Source organism: Thalassophryne amazonica, chromosome 2 (assembly GCF_902500255.1).
Source record: "Thalassophryne amazonica chromosome 2, fThaAma1.1, whole genome shotgun sequence".
NCBI classification, from domain to species: domain Eukaryota; kingdom Metazoa; phylum Chordata; class Actinopteri; order Batrachoidiformes; family Batrachoididae; genus Thalassophryne; species Thalassophryne amazonica.
The window spans coordinates 5,488,327-5,506,338 of NC_047104.1; the positions used below are offsets into that span (position 1 = coordinate 5,488,327).

The 18,012-nt window shown below is 39.8% G+C and overlaps 1 protein-coding gene across 3 annotated transcripts in view; it reads left to right on the forward strand.

Moving 5' to 3' along the window:
- The window catches only part of kmt5b (lysine methyltransferase 5B), a 34,525-nt gene extending 16,800 nt beyond the window's left edge, over window positions 1-17,725 (forward strand). For all 3 annotated transcript variants that reach the window (XM_034183234.1, XM_034183244.1, XM_034183252.1), the window contains exons 6-10: window positions 8,472-8,638; window positions 14,028-14,047; window positions 14,136-14,272; window positions 15,566-15,765; window positions 16,157-17,725. In XM_034183234.1, coding sequence (XP_034039125.1) covers window positions 8,472-8,638; window positions 14,028-14,047; window positions 14,136-14,272; window positions 15,566-15,765; window positions 16,157-17,625 — 1,993 coding nt within the window. In that variant the 3' untranslated portion in view covers window positions 17,626-17,725. The remainder of the gene's footprint in view (window positions 1-8,471; window positions 8,639-14,027; window positions 14,048-14,135; window positions 14,273-15,565; window positions 15,766-16,156) is intronic.
- The last annotated feature ends 287 nt before the right edge of the window (window positions 17,726-18,012 follow it).

Consider the following 18,012-nt stretch of genomic DNA (forward strand, 5'->3'; position numbering starts at 1 on the left):
CGATCACTATGATTAAATGCAGAGTGGTGCATACAGAGCAAAAAGAGAAAGAAACAGTGCATCATGGGAACCCCCCAGCAGTCTACGTCTATAGCAGCATAACTAAGGGATGGTTCAGGGTCACCTGATCCAGCCCTAACTATAAGCTTTAGCAAAAAGGAAAGTTTTAAGCCTAATCTTAAAAGTAGAGAGGGTGTCTGTCTCCCTGATCTGAATTGGGAGCTGGTTCCACAGGAGAGGAGCCTGAAAGCTGAAGGCTCTGCCTCCCATTCTACTCTTACAAACCCTAGGAACTACAAGTAAGCCTGCAGTCTGAGAGCGAAGCGCTCTATTGGGGTGATATGGTACTACGAGGTCCCTAAGATAAGATGGGACCTGATTATTCAAAACCTTATAAGTAAGAAGAAGAATTTTAAATTCTATTCTAGAATTAACAGGAAGCCAATGAAGAGAGGCCAATATGGGTGAGATATGCTCTCTCCTTCTAGTCCCCGTCAGTACTCTAGCTGCAGCATTTTGAATTAACTGAAGGCTTTTTAGGGAACTTTTAGGACAACCTGATAATAATGAATTACAGTAGTCCAGCCTAGAGGAAATAAATGCATGAATTAGTTTTTCAGCATCACTCTGAGACAAGACCTTTCTGATTTTAGAGATATTGCGTAAATGCAAAAAAGCAGTCCTACATATTTGTTTAATATGCGCTTTGAATGACATATCCTGATCAAAAATGACTCCAAGATTTCTCACAGTATTACTAGAGGTCAGGGTAATGCCATCCAGAGTAAGGATCTGGTTAGACACCATGTTTCTAAGATTTGTGGGGCCAAGTACAATAGCTTCAGTTTTATGAGTTTAAAAGCAGGAAATTAGAGGTCATCCATGTCTTTATGTCTGTAAGACAATCCTGCAGTTTAGCTAATTGGTGTGTGTCCTCTGGCTTCATGGATAGATAAAGCTGGGTATCATCTGCGTAACAATGAAAATTTAAGCAATACCGTCTAATAATACTGCCTAAGGGAAGCATGTATAAAGTGAATAAAATTGGTCCTAGCACAGAACCTTGTGGAACTCCATAATTAACTTTAGTCTGTGAAGAAGATTCCCCATTTACATGAACAAATTGTAATCTATTAGACAAATATGATTCAAACCACCGCAGCGCAGTGCCTTTAATACCTATGGCATGCTCTAATCTCTGTAATAAAATTTTATGGTCAACAGTATCAAAAGCAGCACTGAGGTCTAACAGAACAAGCACAGAGATGAGTCCACTGTCCGAGGCCATAAGAAGATCATTTGTAACCTTCACTAATGCTGTTTCTGTACTATGATGAATTCTAAAACCTGACTGAAACTCTTCAAATAGACCATTCCTCTGCAGATGATCAGTTAGCTGTTTTACAACTACCCTTTCAAGAATTTTTGAGAGAAAAGGAAGGTTGGAGATTGGCCTATAATTAGCTAAGATAGCTGGGTCAAGTGATGGCTTTTTAAGTAATGGTTTAATTACTGCCACCTTAAAAGCCTGTGGTACATAGCCAACTAACAAAGATAGATTGATCATATTTAAGATCGAAGCATTAAATAATGGTAGGGCTTCCTTGAGCAGCCTGGTAGGAATGGGGTCTAATAAACATGTTGATGGTTTGGATGAAGTAACTAACGAAAATAACTCAGAACAATCGGAGAGAAAGAGTCTAACCAAATACCGGCATCACTGAAAGCAGCCAAAGATAACGATACGTCTTTGGGATGGTAAATTTAATCATATCTTAGATCTTGTTCTGACTTATGGTATGGAAATAGAAGACTTAACAGTATTCCCTGAAAACTCCCTTCTGTCTCATCATTTCTTAATAACATTTACTCTGATGGACTACCCAGCAGTGGGGAATAAGTTTCATTACACTAGAAGTCTTTCAGAAAGCGCTGTAACTAGGTTTAAGGATATGATTCCTTCTTTATGTTCTCTAATGCCATATACCAACACAGTGCAGAGTAGCTACCTAAACTCTGTGAGATAGAGTATCTCGTCAATAGTTTTACATCCTCATTGAAGACAACTTTGGATGCTGTAGCTCCTCTGAAAAAGAGAGCTTTAAATCAGAAGTGCCTGACTCCGTGGTATAACTCACAAACCCGTAGCTTAAAGCAGATAACCCGTAAGTTGGAGAGGAAATGGCATCTCACTAATTTAGAAGATCTTCACTTAGCCTGGAAAAAGAGTCTGTTGCTCTATAAAAAAAAAGCCCTCCGTAAAGCTAGGACATCTTTCTACTCATCACTAATTGAAGAAAATAAGAACAACCCCAGGTTTCTTTTCAGCACTGTAGCCAGGCTGACAAGGAGTCAGAGCTCTATTGAGCTGAGTATTCCATTAACTTTAACTAGTAATGACTTCATGACTTTCTTTGCTAACAAAATTTTAACTATTAGAGAAAAAAATACTCATAACCATCCCAAAGACGTATCGTTATCTTTGGCTGCTTTCAGTGATGCCGGTATTTGGTTAGACTCTTTCTCTCCGATTGTTCTGTCTGAGTTATTTTCATTAGTTACTTCATCCAAACCATCAACATGTTTATTAGACCCCATTCCTACCAGGCTGCTCAAGGAAGCCCTACCATTATTTAATGCTTCGATCTTAAATATGATCAATCTGTCTTTGTTAGTTGGCTATGTACCACAGGCTTTTAAGGTGGCAGTAATTAAACCATTACTTAAAAAGCCATCACTTGACCCAGCTATCTTAGCTAATTATAGGCCAATCTCCAACCTTCCTTTTCTCTCAAAAATTCTTGAAAGGGTAGTTGTAAAACAGCTAACTGATCATCTGTAGAGGAATGGTCTATTTGAAGAGTTTCAGTCAGGTTTTAGAATTCATCATAGTACAGAAACAGCATTAGTGAAGGTTACAAATGATCTTCTTATGGCCTCGGACAGTGGACTCATCTCTGTGCTTGTTCTGTTAGACCTCAGTGCTGCTTTTGATACTGTTGACCATAAAATTTTATTAGAGATTAGAGCATGCCATAGGTATTAAAGGCACTGCGCTGCAGTGGTTTGAATCATATTTGTCTAATAGATTACAATTTGTTCATGTAAATGGGTAATCTTCTTCACAGACTAAAGTTAATTATGGAGTTCCACAAGGTTCTGTGCTAGGACCAATTTTATTCACTTTATACATGCTTCCCTTAGGCAGTATTATTAGACGGTATTGCTTAAATTTTCATTGTTACGCAGATGATACCCAGCTTTATCTATCCATGAAGCCAGAGGACACACACCAATTAGCTAAACTGCAGGATTGTCTTACAGACATAAAGACATGGATGACCTCTAATTTCCTGCTTTTAAACTCAGATAAAACTGAAGTTATTGTACTTGGCCCCACAAATCTTAGAAACATGGTGTCTAACCAGATCCTTACTCTGGATGGCATTACCCTGACCTCTAGTAATACTGTGAGAAATCTTGGAGTCATTTTTGATTAGGATATGTCATTCAAAGCGCATATTAAACAAATATGTAGGACTGCTTTTTTGCATTTACGCAATATCTCTAAAATTAGAAAGGTCTTGTCTGAGTGATGCTGAAAAACTAATTCATGCATTTATTTCCTCTAGGCTGGACTATTGTAATTCATTATCAGGTTGTCCTAAAAGTTCCCTAAAAAGCCTTCAGTTAATTCAAAATGCTGCAGCTAGAGTACTAACGGGGACTAGAAGGAGAGAGCATATCTCACCCATATTGGCCTCTCTTCATTGGCTTCCTGTTAATTCTAGAATAGAATTTAAAATTCTTCTTCTTACTTATAAGGTTTTGAATAATCAGGTCCCATCTTATCTTAGGGACCTCGTAGTACCATATCACCCCAATAGAGCGCTTCGCTCTCAGACTGCAGGCTTACTTGTAGTTCCTAGGGTTTGTAAGAGTAGAATGGGAGGCAGAGCCTTCAGCTTTCAGGCTCCTCTCCTGTGGAACCAGCTCCCAATTCAGATCAGGGAGACAGACACCCTCTCTACTTTTAAGATTAGGCTTAAAACTTTCCTTTTTGCTAAAGCTCATAGTTAGGGCTGGATCGGGTGACCCTGAACCATCCCTTAGTTATGCTGCTATAGACGTAGACTGCTGGGGGGTTCCCATGATGCACTGTTTCTTTCTCTTTTTGCTCTGTATGCACCACTCTGCATTTAATCATTAGTGATCGATCTCTGCTCCCCTCCACAGCATGTCTTTTTCCTGGTTCTCTCCCTCAGCCCCAACCAGTCCCAGCAGAAGACTGCCCCTCCCTGAGCCTGGTTCTGCTGGAGGTTTCTTCCTGTTAAAAGGGAGTTTTTCCTTCCCACTGTAGCCAAGTGCTTGCTCACAGGGGGTCGTTTTGACCGTTGGGGTTTTACATAATTATTGTATGGCCTTGCCTTACAATATAAAGCGCCTTGGGGCAACTGTTTGTTGTGATTTGGCGATTGATTGATTTATCTGTGAGTTGCCTATAGTCTCTTTGACAGGTACTGAAAATTTCATGGAAAAATTCCACACGGTTCCAGAGATATGCACAAAATTTACCCCAAAAATAGCACTTTTTTTCATCAATTTTGTGTGACATTGATATTTAGCATTATCATTTAAAGTCAAATGTTAAAGAAATAACCTTGTATTTTGTCAGTTTGTTTGTGCTTCATACTAACACACAGTAATACATTTTTGTAAAGGTAGAAATGTCATTTCCTAGAAAAAACATGTTTCTAAGACAAGGTAAAACTGTTGCAAGCCTAATGCTGAGAATAAGTCCTTGATTTATTTGTGTCAAAACCTTAGCTATATCTCCTACTCTGGTTCAATAGAATAATTATATTACTTGTTCAATAATACCAGGAATGCATGGACAGAATTTCTTTGTTTCAGGCTTCTGCAGACTAAAGAAGATACCTCCAACTGTTGTCGCAAGCGTTACGCTCTAGCACATTATAGTATACTCGTATATGCACTGATAATTTCTAGCAATGACTGAACCGAGACCAATAGAAATATTGAAACTCTGATATATAACCATACCTAAAATGATAACATTTCACAAAAAAAACACTTTTAAATTTTGATGGTTATGTTACGCTTATTATTTATTTATTATACTTATTATTTTTGAACTAGGCCATATTCTACTTGATAGGCTGGAAAATCACTTTGGGATTACTGGGAGTACTCTTGCATGGTTCATGTCATACTTGACCAGTTGTTCTCACTGTGTTTTGCACAGTAATACTGCCGATAACCTCAGTGACATGAAATTCAAGGTTCCACAGGGCTCTGTCTCAGGTCCCCTGCTTTTCTCCCTTTATATAGCACCCCTTGGGCACATATTGCAGCGTTTTGGGATTACCTTTCACTGCTATGCTGATGATACTCAGTTATACATGCTGACAACTGCTGGAAATCTCATTCACATAAAATCCTTAGAAGATTGCCTTGCATTAGTGAAAAGTTGGATGTCTAGAAACTTCCTACTTTTAAACTCCTTGCATTAGTGAAAAGTTGGATGTCTAGAAACTTCCTACTTTTAAACTGAGAGTGAAATGATGGTTCTTGGTCCAGTGAGACATCGGCATCAATTTGACCAGTTAACGCTTGGCCTCGGCTTGTGTGTCATACATCACACTGACAAAGTGAGGAATGTTGGGGTAATTTTTGATCCTACATTGTCCTTTGACCTCCACATTAGAAATATTACTAGGACTGCTTTCTTCCACCTGCAAAATATAGTGAAGATTTGTCCCATCCTGTCTGGCTGATGCTGAGACCCTGATCCATGCGTTTATCTCTTCTAGATTGGACTACTGCAATGTTCTATTTTCTGGTTTACTGCAGTCCAGCATTAGGGCTCTCCAATTGGTTCAAAATGCTGCAGCCAGACTTTTGACACGAAGCAGAAAGTTTGACCACATTACACCCATTTTGGCATCTCTTCACTGTCTTCCTGTCCCAGTGAGATCAGATTTTAAGGTTCTGCTACTAACCTATAAAATTGTTCACGGACTACCTAGCTGACCAAATTAAACCTTACGTACCGGCCCGGACTTTGCATTCCAGGGTGCAGGACTACTTTATGTCCCTAGGGTGAAGAAGTCTGCAGGTCAAAAAGCTTTCTCTTATCGTGCCCCTGTTCTGTGGAATGATCTCCCCGTGTCAGTAAAACAGTCAGATTCTGTGGAGACTTTCAAGTCCAGACTTAAGATGCACTTATTTTCCCCTTCGTATGGCAGCATACTGGCATAGTATATAGTATAGTCTGTAGTATAGTATAGTCTGCGCTTTTTACTCTTTTAATTCGTTTTATTAGTAAACGGAGCGTGCCGCAGCCTCAACTTTATCTAAATTCTGGGTCTTTTAGTGAAGTTTAGGGCTAGTGGCCAGCGATCACCTTAGTATTTCCTGTTTTTCTTGTTGTTTAATGCTGACAAATTATACTGTATTTCTTGCCTTTCTGATGCCTGAGTCTGTTTTCTTTTCTCTCTGTTTAAGGTGCAGCTCCATCCAGAGATGGGTGTGGAATTTGTGCTGGAGACCCTCCTGTGCAAAAATGGCATTTCCTGTATATTCGTTTTGTGACTTGTTCTGTAATTTATGTTTGTATCGTGGCCCAAGCAGAGGGTCACCCCTTTGAGTCTGGTCTGATTGAGGTTTCTTCCTCAAATCATCAGAGGGAGTCTTTTCTTACCACTGTTGTCTGTGTTCTTGTTCTGGGGGTTGGTAAGGTTAGGCCTTACTTGTGTGAAGCGCCTTGAGGCAACTCTGTTGTGATTTGGCGCTATATAAATGAAAATAAATTGAAATATGTATATATCGCAGACATGAATGGCGAAGCTCTTCAGCATCTCACCCTGTCATTTAGGTCCTTCAGACTTTTTTCTTTTTTTTTTTCTTTTTTTTTTTTTTCAGCGAATACTTCAGGGGAGCATTCGCATGGATGTTTCAGCTTCTTTCAGCCCCACCTCTTTAAGCATTTTTTTTTATGTAGATGTAAATTAATATTCAGTTTTCAGTTAGCTGACAGTAGGGCTGTACAATATGGCCAAATGATTGTATCTCAATATTGTCATATCAATATGATATGACTATGATTTGACACAAAGTGCAGCAACAGTGAAAATGAATCATTCTTAAACAAAACAGTAATAACAGTCATTTTGCACTCATCATAAGGTTAGGATACTGTGCCTTACAAAAAGTATTGGAACACTTGGAATTTCACACATTTTAATTTGTTTATGCCATTTTAAATACAAAAAATATAAAGAATACATTTTTTTGAAATTATGTTACTCAAACTGAAAGCAGATCTCTAAAACTTGATAAAACCTGTAAATAATAATCAGTTTTATTTGCCAGTTTTCTTCAGACAAGTCAGGGGATGGAAACATGAACAATTCCAAGTCACTAGAAGATTAACCTCACTGGCCAGTTATCCAATCTAGAGAAAACAGCTCTTTTTTTTGGTTTGTGCTGTGACATGTCAATCATCTGTGTCCAGTCAGATTTCAGGGGAGTCCAACGCAATCCTGGCCTCTGCTCTAGCTCCACCCATGCCAGGAAGTGTTCAACATTTGACATTTCCTGTTTCACTGTGGACTCAATTTGGCACTTCCTGTTTCAGTGTGAACTTGCCACTGAGTTTTCACGAGATCTCGTCTGTCGATCCAGGAAATGTTCCGGTTTCACTGTGGACTCAAAATTTGCACTTCCTGTTTGTGACATCCCTATACCATGAGCAAGCTTTGCTTCGTTCATATAATGGTCAGCTCATTTGACATTTTATTTATTAGTGATGTGTGCTTTAAACAATTATTTCATTAAAAACTAGTTATGTTGATGATCTTTTTTTTTTTTTTTTTTTTTTTTTTTTTTTTAGGAATGTCCCAGTCACATTCACAAGATTTGAATTTGACCCAATAAATACGTTTGTGGGTTTTTGTTTTGTTGTTATTGATGAAGACCAACTCGCTAAATGAGTACAGGTTCCCTCTTGCTTCATTTCGAATGCACAATCTCAACCAGGCTATTTAGTTCACATAGATCATCAACAGTACACGTCTAATCTTGCTCGCTTTCATAAGCATGGTGCTTAAGCGTCATCGCCCCCATCAGTCAGTGCTGCTCAACGGTCTCTGCGTTTTGTTTTGTTTTTTTAAGATTCATCACGCTCCTTCACTTCAAATAAATAACAAGTCTGTTTCTGATGAATAACACTTGATATAACCTCACTGGCCAATCTGAATTTCCACAAAAATAAACTTGATTTTCCTTCATGGTTGTGAGACCTGGATAAGCAGCATAAACCTTTTCTCCACAAACTTGAATCAGTCTGTCGTTTGTCAAGACATCTTGATGTGGGTGATGGTGTAACTTCTACCTCTGTTATTCACAGATAATATCCACTGATTAATCAATTTGTATAATTTTTCCAGGAAAAGAAATGATAAGATCGAGTACCTGGTGGGATGCATCGCAGAGCTTTCTGAGAGCGAGGAAAACATGCTGCTCAGGCACGGCGAGAACGACTTCAGCGTCATGTACTCCACCCGCAAGAACTGTGCACAGCTCTGGCTGGGTCCCGCTGCTTTCATCAATCACGGTATTTAGCATGCTGAGTCGTCACACCTCGTTCCAACTCTAGATTGAAATCAGGAGGAAAAAAAAGTGTTACAAAACCTATGCTTTGCTTTTTGAAAATATGCACTCTGTTCAGAACAGTTTCTACAAAGGATGGCACAGTTGTTGCTGCATGACGTCCTTTCTTTGAAAAGCACTTTTAAAGGACATGTTGCACGTGATTTAACGTCCCGGTTAGCAACGCACCATCAAAGTATTTATGATTGTAAGTCTATCCATGCACGTGTGGTAATAATTAGTGGACAACAGCAGGTGTGGCTCATGGTCAGTGGGCTGGACACACCTGTCTGCACGTTATTCTCTGGTTGGCGATCACATGTGAATCATGTATGATGTCTTCTTTGATGGAGTGGACTTTACATATTTAATCTTCAGAGTCATACTATAAGTGGGTGAGTCCCCTGTTCAGTTTATTGATATTATGTTCTCATCAGTGGAGCTGGTAGGCTTTGTTATTTTTATTTTACTTTGAGAGAGTCTGTCGGATTTTGGATCTTGATGTGTGTGTGTGGAGTCTGTTCTCTGTACCGGAGCAGCACGCTGTTTTAACCGCATTGTACAGTGAGGAAAATAAGTATTTGAACACCCTGCGGTTTTGCAGGTTCTCCCACTTAGAAATCATGGAGGGGTCTGAAATTTTCATCTTAAGTGCATGTTCACTGTGAGAGACATAATCTAAAAAACAAAAAATCTGGAAATCACAATCTATGAGATATATATATATATATATATATATATATATATATATATATATATAATTTATTTGTATGTTACTGCTGCAAATAAGTATTTGAACACCTACCAACCAGCAGGAATTCTGTCTCACACAGACCTGTTAATTTTTCTTTAAGAAGCCCTCTTATTCTGCACTCTTTACCTGTATTAATTGCACCTGTTTGAACTTGTTGCCTGTATAAAAGACACCTGTTCACACACTCAGTCAATCACATGCCAACCTGTCCACCATAGCCAAGACCAAAGAGCTGTCTAAGGACACCAGGGACAAAACTGTAGACCTGCACAAGGCTGGGATGGATTACAGGACAACAGGCAAGCAGCTTGGTAGAAGACAACAACTGTTATGAGAAGCATTTCAAGGTGCTGGAGTGGCCTGGCCAGTCTCCAGACCTGAACTCAATAGAAAATCTTTGGAGGGAGCTGAAACTTCAAACGTGAAAGATATAGAGAAGATCTGTATGGAGGAGTGGACCAAAATCCCTGCTGCAGTGTGTGCAAACCTGGTGAAAAACTACAGGAAACGTTTGACCTCTGTAATTGCAAACAAAGGCTACTGTACCAAATATTAACATTGGTTTTCACAGGTGTTCAAATACTTATTTGCAGCAGTAACATACAAATAAATTATTAAAAAATCATACATTATGATTTCCGTATATATTTTCTTTTTTTTTAGATTATGTCTCTCTCACAGTGGACATGCACCTAAGATGAAAATTTCAGACCCCTCCATGATTTCTAAGTGGGAGAACTTGCAAAATCGCAGGGTGTTCAAATACTTATTTTCCTCATTGTAACTCCTGCTGTGAACGTGCACGCAGACCTCTCCACTGTTTCGCAAACTGTTTGATCACACAGATGTATTTCTTAGGTTTTTCACAGTTATATCAATGACAAGCCTTATAAGTGTGCATAAAGCTGAGTCTCTAGCAGAAACTGTTTTTATCAGGCTGCATTCATCACTCATGGACGTGCATGTACACAGTGGTGAGCGGCTGCTCCTTTTACTATGACTGCATCAAAATGAGCAGTTATCACTTAAAAATAAGTCATTATAATATGACATCACACTTATGTAAACTTTGCAATTAATCTGCGGCTCTGTTCTTAATGTTAGCAGCTACAGTGGGGAAAATAAGTATTTGACCCCCTGTCAGTTTTGCAGGTTTTCCCACCTACAAAGAGTGGAGAGGTCTGTAATTTTTATTGTAGGTTCACTTCAACTGTGAGAGACAGAATCAAAAAAAAATCCAGAAAATCACATTGTATGATTTTTAAATATTTAATTTGCATTTTATTGCATAAAATAAGTATTTGACTCCCTACCAACCAGCAAGACTTCTGGCTCTCACAGACCTGTTAATTTTTCTTTAAGAAGCCCTCTTATTCTGCACTCTTTACCTGTATTAATTGCACCTGTATAAAAGACACCTGTTCACACACTTAATCAATCACACTCCAACGTGTCCACCATAGCCAAGACCAAAGAGCTGTCTAAGGACACCAGGGACAAAACTGTAGACCTGCACAAGGCTGGGATGGACTACAGGACAACAGGCAAACAGCTTGGTAGAAGACAACAACTGTTATGATTATTTATTAGAAAGTGGAAGAAACACAAGATGAGTCAATAAAGAAATCCACTAGAGGGCACTGTTTCTCTAAATAGTATTCTTCTTCTTCCCCTCTCCAAGCAGGAAGTCAGAAACACAAAAATCCTTCAGAAATATTGACTGTTTGTAGTAAAACTTTGAAAGGTAGGAATAGTTTCCTGACATATGATAGTGTTATAGACCTTACTAAACCGAATTATGTTACTTGATACCACCTAAAAAGCTAAATTAAATGTCTAATCATTTTTAAAAAAATATGCTTAACCAATTGGTTGATTTGTCATTTTATGGTAAATATTTTTTCAAAGTTTAAATGGAAACAAGTAACACTAGTTCAATCAGTCCACCAGAAATGTGACTCTTCTGTCCCCCAAAACATGACTGCTGTTGCACCAAAACAGAGGTGTGCTGATATAAAAACAAATGTTTCTATTCTGCAGTATTTTATTTTTCTTTTTGAATGTAAAAATGAGTTTTGCACTGTTACATATAATCAGAAGTGGATTGAATGTGAGAATTTTGTGCTGTTGCACTTTGACACAGATACAGTCAAGATGGGGAAAAAAAAATACAATATTTCCTTGTTCAAAGCAATATTTCCATTGGTTGAAATAAAAAAAACAGCAACATTTTGTGGCATACTGATAGAAATAAACTGTATCTAATGCCCCAGACATTTTCTGTAGTTTATTTCTTTATAAATTACCAGTTTAGTTTAATTTATCTACTGTACCTGGTATTTTTATGGAGTTATGTACCTAAACCATTAAGTGACATCTCAGCTGTTTGGTAGAGATCAATAATTTAAAAACCACAGGGTCTGGTGAAAAAAAAATATTATGTTTGAGTCACCCAAGCGTAAAAGAAAAAAAAAGTTTCACTGAATGAATTTATTTATTTTGTGGTGGGGTTGTTAAAGGGTTAACTGTCTGGTAATCAGACAAAGAAAATAGCACAGCACTGTTTTGTGTTTATTTATATTTTAAGAAATATATATTTCTTCACTTGTTCCACATCAGGAACATTTCAACATTTGCTGTGAAGATAACCTTGTTAAATACAGACCCACTTCAAAAACTTCCAGTGATGGAGCTGGACACCCAAACCTGAAGTCCAGAAGGAAGAAGAGAACATCTCTGCTCTTCAAAATGTGAGGAAAGTGTCCTCAAAAACTCCACCACGAAGTCGAAGCTACAGAGGAGACCTTCATCTGGCTAAATGTCCTGAGGATTCAGCTTCCCCATTCTCTCTGAAAACTCACACCTGCTGCTACACTTCAAAATAAAACAAAGGCTCTTTAAACAGCAACTATTTTATTTGAAAAAGCCATTTCCTTTTTTTTTTTTAAAACATTAAATGAATGAATCATTAAACATGTCCATGGAGTCAAAGTTCAGGCAATGAGACACTTGCACAGGTAGAAGATGCCCCGCCCCTATTGTGCATAATTTTAAACAATCACTAGAATAGTCAAATTATAAAAAATAATCTGCCTTTTTTTTACAACAACACTCAAGTAATTGTGCACAAAGCTGAACCTGGAGCAGAGATGGTAATTGACAGGCTGCGTTTATGATTCGTGGCCATGCAGGTGCACAGAAACCTTCACAGAGCTGCAGCTTTTACCGTGACTGCATCAAAATGAACACCTTTCACTTAAAAATGAGTCACCATAACACATCACAATGTCAACTTTGGAATTAATCTTAACATTATCAGCTGCTTTCCACTGAAGTGCACGCTAGGATGCTTCTAGTAGCGACGTTACTTGTCGGAAAAACCTGAGTACTCGCGAGTACTTTTTCGGATGCCTCCATAGCTGTTTGTTGCAAATGCCGTATACTTTGAAACCGGTCACGTAATCCCGGTGGATCATCAGATCGTCACTAACAGCCTAAATCTGAATTATGATTTTAGTTCGACATGTTTTGACCCGTGCCATGTTGTGCAGCACCAACCTGAACCGCTCTGTGGAAACGGGGCTGTCGGCATGCGCTGGCTAAATGGTCAAGGTGTAAGAGGGCCCTCCCTTGTGATTTCAGTGCCACATGTCCTTTAATGGGTTTGGGTGCGGAAGATGTCGGTTGGTGACAGTTTGAAAACTGGCATGTTCTGGTGTTGGTCCTTCCTGCAGGTCTTCAGCTGTGCTGTTGGATGAGGCCTGTGCTGCTGTAGTCTTAACTTTCTAATGTGCAGACGTGCTCTTGTTTATGTTGCTGTTTTCCTTCTAACTCTGAGCTGAATGTTTTGTTTTTTTTGTTTGTTTGTTTTTTTTTTCCCCGGTTGACGCAGGAGCATCCTTGAAAATTGTGTAGCTGTTCATAAACCTGTTTTGTAGTTCTTTCCCCCCCATGTCCTCGAGTGTGAACGGATTTCATAAAACACTACATTTTTGTTTCTTGAGTGTTTTTTTGTACTTTGTATTTGGGGTTGTCTAACATGTTGTTGTGCACCCAAATGAGTTTAATTCTTCTGCTTCCCTGCTGCTGCATATCTGTCATCCTGACTGATGTCAGTTGATGGTTTTGTGGTAGATGGATATAGATGTATACAGAATGTGTAGTAGAAGACTTTGTTGTGCGTCTCTTTCACATGTTGGAATTACCCGTGTTTCCTGTGTGTTGAAATTCCTCTGCATTTCTCAATATGACATAAACATGACGTTTGTCCCCAAACACCTTTTTTTTTTTTTTTTTTTTTTTTTCCCCGCTCTTCTTCCTTCCTCCTCAGTCTGATGCTGGTTGACTTAGTATATTTAAACTGATCAGCTTCTTTGGACGTGTAGCAGAAACAACACCGGGGTGTGAGCTGTGACTGCTGCCCGTCAGTGCGTTAAAAAGCCGACATGTTGCTGGATTACCTGTAATTTTGTGTGTTTGCAGCAGGCTGCATCCAGCAGCGCAAAATAAAATCTGGACTTCAATGTTAGATTTAAGAATGATTTCTCATTGTTTTTGACTTTGTTACTCAAAAAAAATTTTTTCCCCCTTTCTTTTTCAGATTGTCGGCCAAACTGTAAGGTAGGAACTTTTTAAATAGTTTTTTTTTCCTACCAGTTGGACGTCACGTATTCGAAAGTCTCCTAGATGAATTTACTTGTTTGTGTAGTTTGTATCGACTGGACGGGACACGGCCTGCGTCAAGGTTCTGAGGGACATTGAACCCGGGGAGGAGATATCATGTTACTACGGTGATGGCTTCTTTGGTGAAAACAATGAATTTTGTGAGTGCTACACATGCGAAAGGTGGGTGTGATGTTTAAATGGTTGCGCACAGTCACCTTAATATCTGTTTACTGTGAGTAAATACTTTCTGCCCTGTTTTTTTTTTTTTTTTTTTGGGGCCTATGCCACCTATTGGTCTGGTACTTTAACCGTATTTTTATGAAGAACACTTTATTTTAATATTAACTAGTGTTAAATCTCTGAAGTAAACGGGGAATGTACATGCCAAAAATAATGTCAGTTTGAAGTAAAATTTTAGTGTTAGACAAACTGTAATGTTCTTTGCTATAATAGTTCTGGAGATTTGAACAGTTTAACAAAAACTAATATGTGTAACTCCTTCTCAAGTTAAAAATTCTAAAACTCTGGTCTTACGGGGCTATTCCACAGAGCGCCCTTCCATTCTGTTTAATCCCAAATAGCAAAACAGGTTAGCTTTTAGAAGCCTAGTAACTTTTTTGTCCATCTCAAACAAACTTGGTATACATAGTAGTTACGGCCATCATTAGCAAAAGATTTGAAATTGGGATGTTGAACTGTTCAAAAATTGGTCATTATTTTTGAAACTGTTGGCAGTACGTGGTATCTTCCAGGTCTTCGTAGTCTTAACGGCTTCAGTCATGTTTGAACTTTTTAAACTTGTTTGATCACGCTCCGTCGGGGTAAAGATTTGAAGCTGAAGCAGAGTTTGTCTCCCCCCCCCCCCCCCCCCCCCCCAGCGGGTTGCCAGGTCTGCATTTTATAAACCAGCATGTTAAGGAGGCAAGCTGGATTAAGCTGTTTCATCCCGTTTTTGCACTTTATTTGGTTTCTGGGTGATGGTGGTAGAACGCTGCCCTGTTAAATGTAACAAATGTTTCAGCACATTCAAAACTCTACAGTCACTGTGTCAAGTCAGCTCAACTCTGATGAAACAAGCTATCAGAGTACTTTATTGTGAAGTTCTTGTACTTTTTTAACATGATTTTTCCAGTTTGGCAATCATTGGCAATGTCCATTAATAGAAATTAATCATCAGACTACTTCTTTATCGCAGTTGTACTCCCAAAAGCTGCTGTGAGCGTTGGACCAAGCAACCCGTGACATCATCAGCATGGGTTCTGGTGATCAGATGTAACATGTAATCATAACCACTGATCCAGTCACTTTGCATCATGTGATGCCAACTTTATCTTATAGTATTTTAATGTGTACATGCTTTTATTTCTCATTTTATTTATCTGATGTGTGAAATGATCTTGGTTCACTACCTGCTGCTTTATAAGGTATTACTCACTTGGATTCTGGTGGTGGGTGTTTTCTGTTTCCATATAGACGAGGTACTGGTGCTTTCAAATCCAAAGCTGGACTGCCAGCGGAAGTACCAGTGATCAACAGCAAGTACGGGTTGCGGGAGACTGATAAACGTCTCAACAGGCTGAAGAAGCTCGGAGAAGGAAACAGGAGTTCGGACAGTCACTCAGTAGGCTCCCACACGGATGTAGATTCTCAGGAAATGCCAAAAACGCATCAGTGTAAGAGTCCCCATATTAATATTTTTAAGAAAGTGTTTCTGTGTCACGGCCCATGAAAACGGCATAAATTCCATGCGGTTACTTTAAGTATAATACAGGTCAGGTCCATGAGGGTAATTGCACCCAAATCAGGTAAATGTTATCAAAGATACTGTAGTTTTTGTATCATCTTTAAGGGACTAAATTTGCGGTTAGACTCCTTGAGCAGGTCTGATCACTGTTGTATTGATAATTAAAGTCCAACCAATGATGGACCTTTGAAGACACGAATGCTCAATGCTACCAATGAAAACATAACTGCAAATTCTCAGAATCCATGATATAAACAACAGTGACAAATGAAAATATATACATATATAATGTGCATAATTTTGTTTTTGTTTCTCTCCAGCTGTCAGAAAACAAAATTCTTCTGGCATGAAGTTTAAAAACAGGACTCAAAGCAGTCAGACATTGTCCAGAGCCCTCACTACCTCATGTTCAAAACAAAGTCGATTAAACCATAACAGGGTACCAAAGAGACTAAAATCGAACTCCAAGCCTTCACTAAGTAAAGTCCGATTACGGAGTCACAGGCGAGTTGGTGAGCCCAAAGCGTTGGCCAAAGCAGAGACTTGCCAGTTGGGTCTCAGGGACTCCAAGGTCTCAACGTGTAAAGGCGTTACTATCAAGAAAGAGAAGGACGGACAAGAGCTGCTGCAGCAGACGTTAGGCCAGCAGGGCTGTCTGACACGTCACGCTGCAAAGGAGAATGGCGACCTTCTCAGAGCGCGAGGCAGTGAGGGCAGCCAGTCTTCAAACTGCAGGATTCGTAGGTCCACTAGGACACTTGTAAAAGCTCAAGAAATGGCAGCTGGACTCAAGCTGGAGCCCAGTGCTCTGCACGGCTTGAACCCAGTTCCGGGTGGAGTTGTGGTTAAAACTGAGCCAGGTGATGCGGAGGTCTACATGCACCACAGAGTGGGGCTGGAGCAGCAGGCTTTGGACTCGGGCTACACCAGGAGGCGCTCATGCACCAGACTGAAGCAGCTGACTCAGCTTAGGTCTGAGCGGACAATTAAATGTGAGAACTTGTATGGCGAGTCGTTCATGCCGGTCACTGCCCGCCACTCTACCAACTTCTCAGACTGCGGTAACATGCTGCTGAGCTTCTCTGACCGACACTACAATGGCGCAGCAAACGGCAGCAAATCCCTCCGCAGGGACAAGGGAAAGAGCGGCTGCCGGTCGCAGAATAAGGGGAAGAAGAAGCGTCGGATCACACGATACGATGCGCAGCTGATCCTGGAGAACAATATGGGCATCCCCAAACTGACACTCCGCCGGCGACGGGACAGCAGCAGCAGCAAGACCAGCGACCCCAATGACGCCATTGGCTCTTCCAACTTTTCTGCTTCCACAGTCAACTCGGCTTCTTCCAGCAAGATAAGCATAAAGTTCAGCAAGGACCACGACAAGGACAAGGGTGGCTCGTACATCGCCAAACTGAACAATGGCTTTGCCCCCGTGGTCCACAACAGTGGCACCAAGCTGAAGATCCAGCTGAAGAGAGAGGACGACTCGCAGAGAATATCCCAGACAAAGCCGGACAAGATGTGCTACAACGGGGACGTGGGACAGAGTCTGGAGGCCCGGAACGGCGGGCACCGAACCCAAAAGGTGATGGCGGAGCCTTCCTCAGACGATGACGACGAGGACGAGGATGATGACGATGACGACTATTTTGACAATGAGTTTGAAGATGATTTCATTCCACTTCCTCCTGCAAAGCGTCTCCGGCTAATTTTGGGGAATGACTCCATAGACATCGATATCTCCTCCAGGAGGAGAGAGGATCAGTCTCTGAGGCTCAATGCATAAACTGTGGAGCTCACAGCTCCCGCCGCTTCCTGTAAATAATGACTCTTTGATCAACTGTTGTGTTGATGTAAAAGAAGTACAGTAATTTAAAACAAAACAAAAAAAAATGTTGCTGAAAAACTAAGAATCTGAATGAGGGCACTTTCAACCTAAAACAAAATGTTGTTCACTTGTGTTCTTCAGTTCATTTCTGTGCTCATGGAGTTTTATTTTTTCCACCAATACCACCACTTTTCAAATCAATTTAAATCTAGAAGGGTACCTGAAGGGGGCGCACTTCCACCAAGGACCAATACTGTTATTATTGTTATTATTATTATTAAAGCTGTATGGCCTTTCAAATTTTTAAGATTTAAATCATAAAAACTATTTTATTTGGCACCAGTG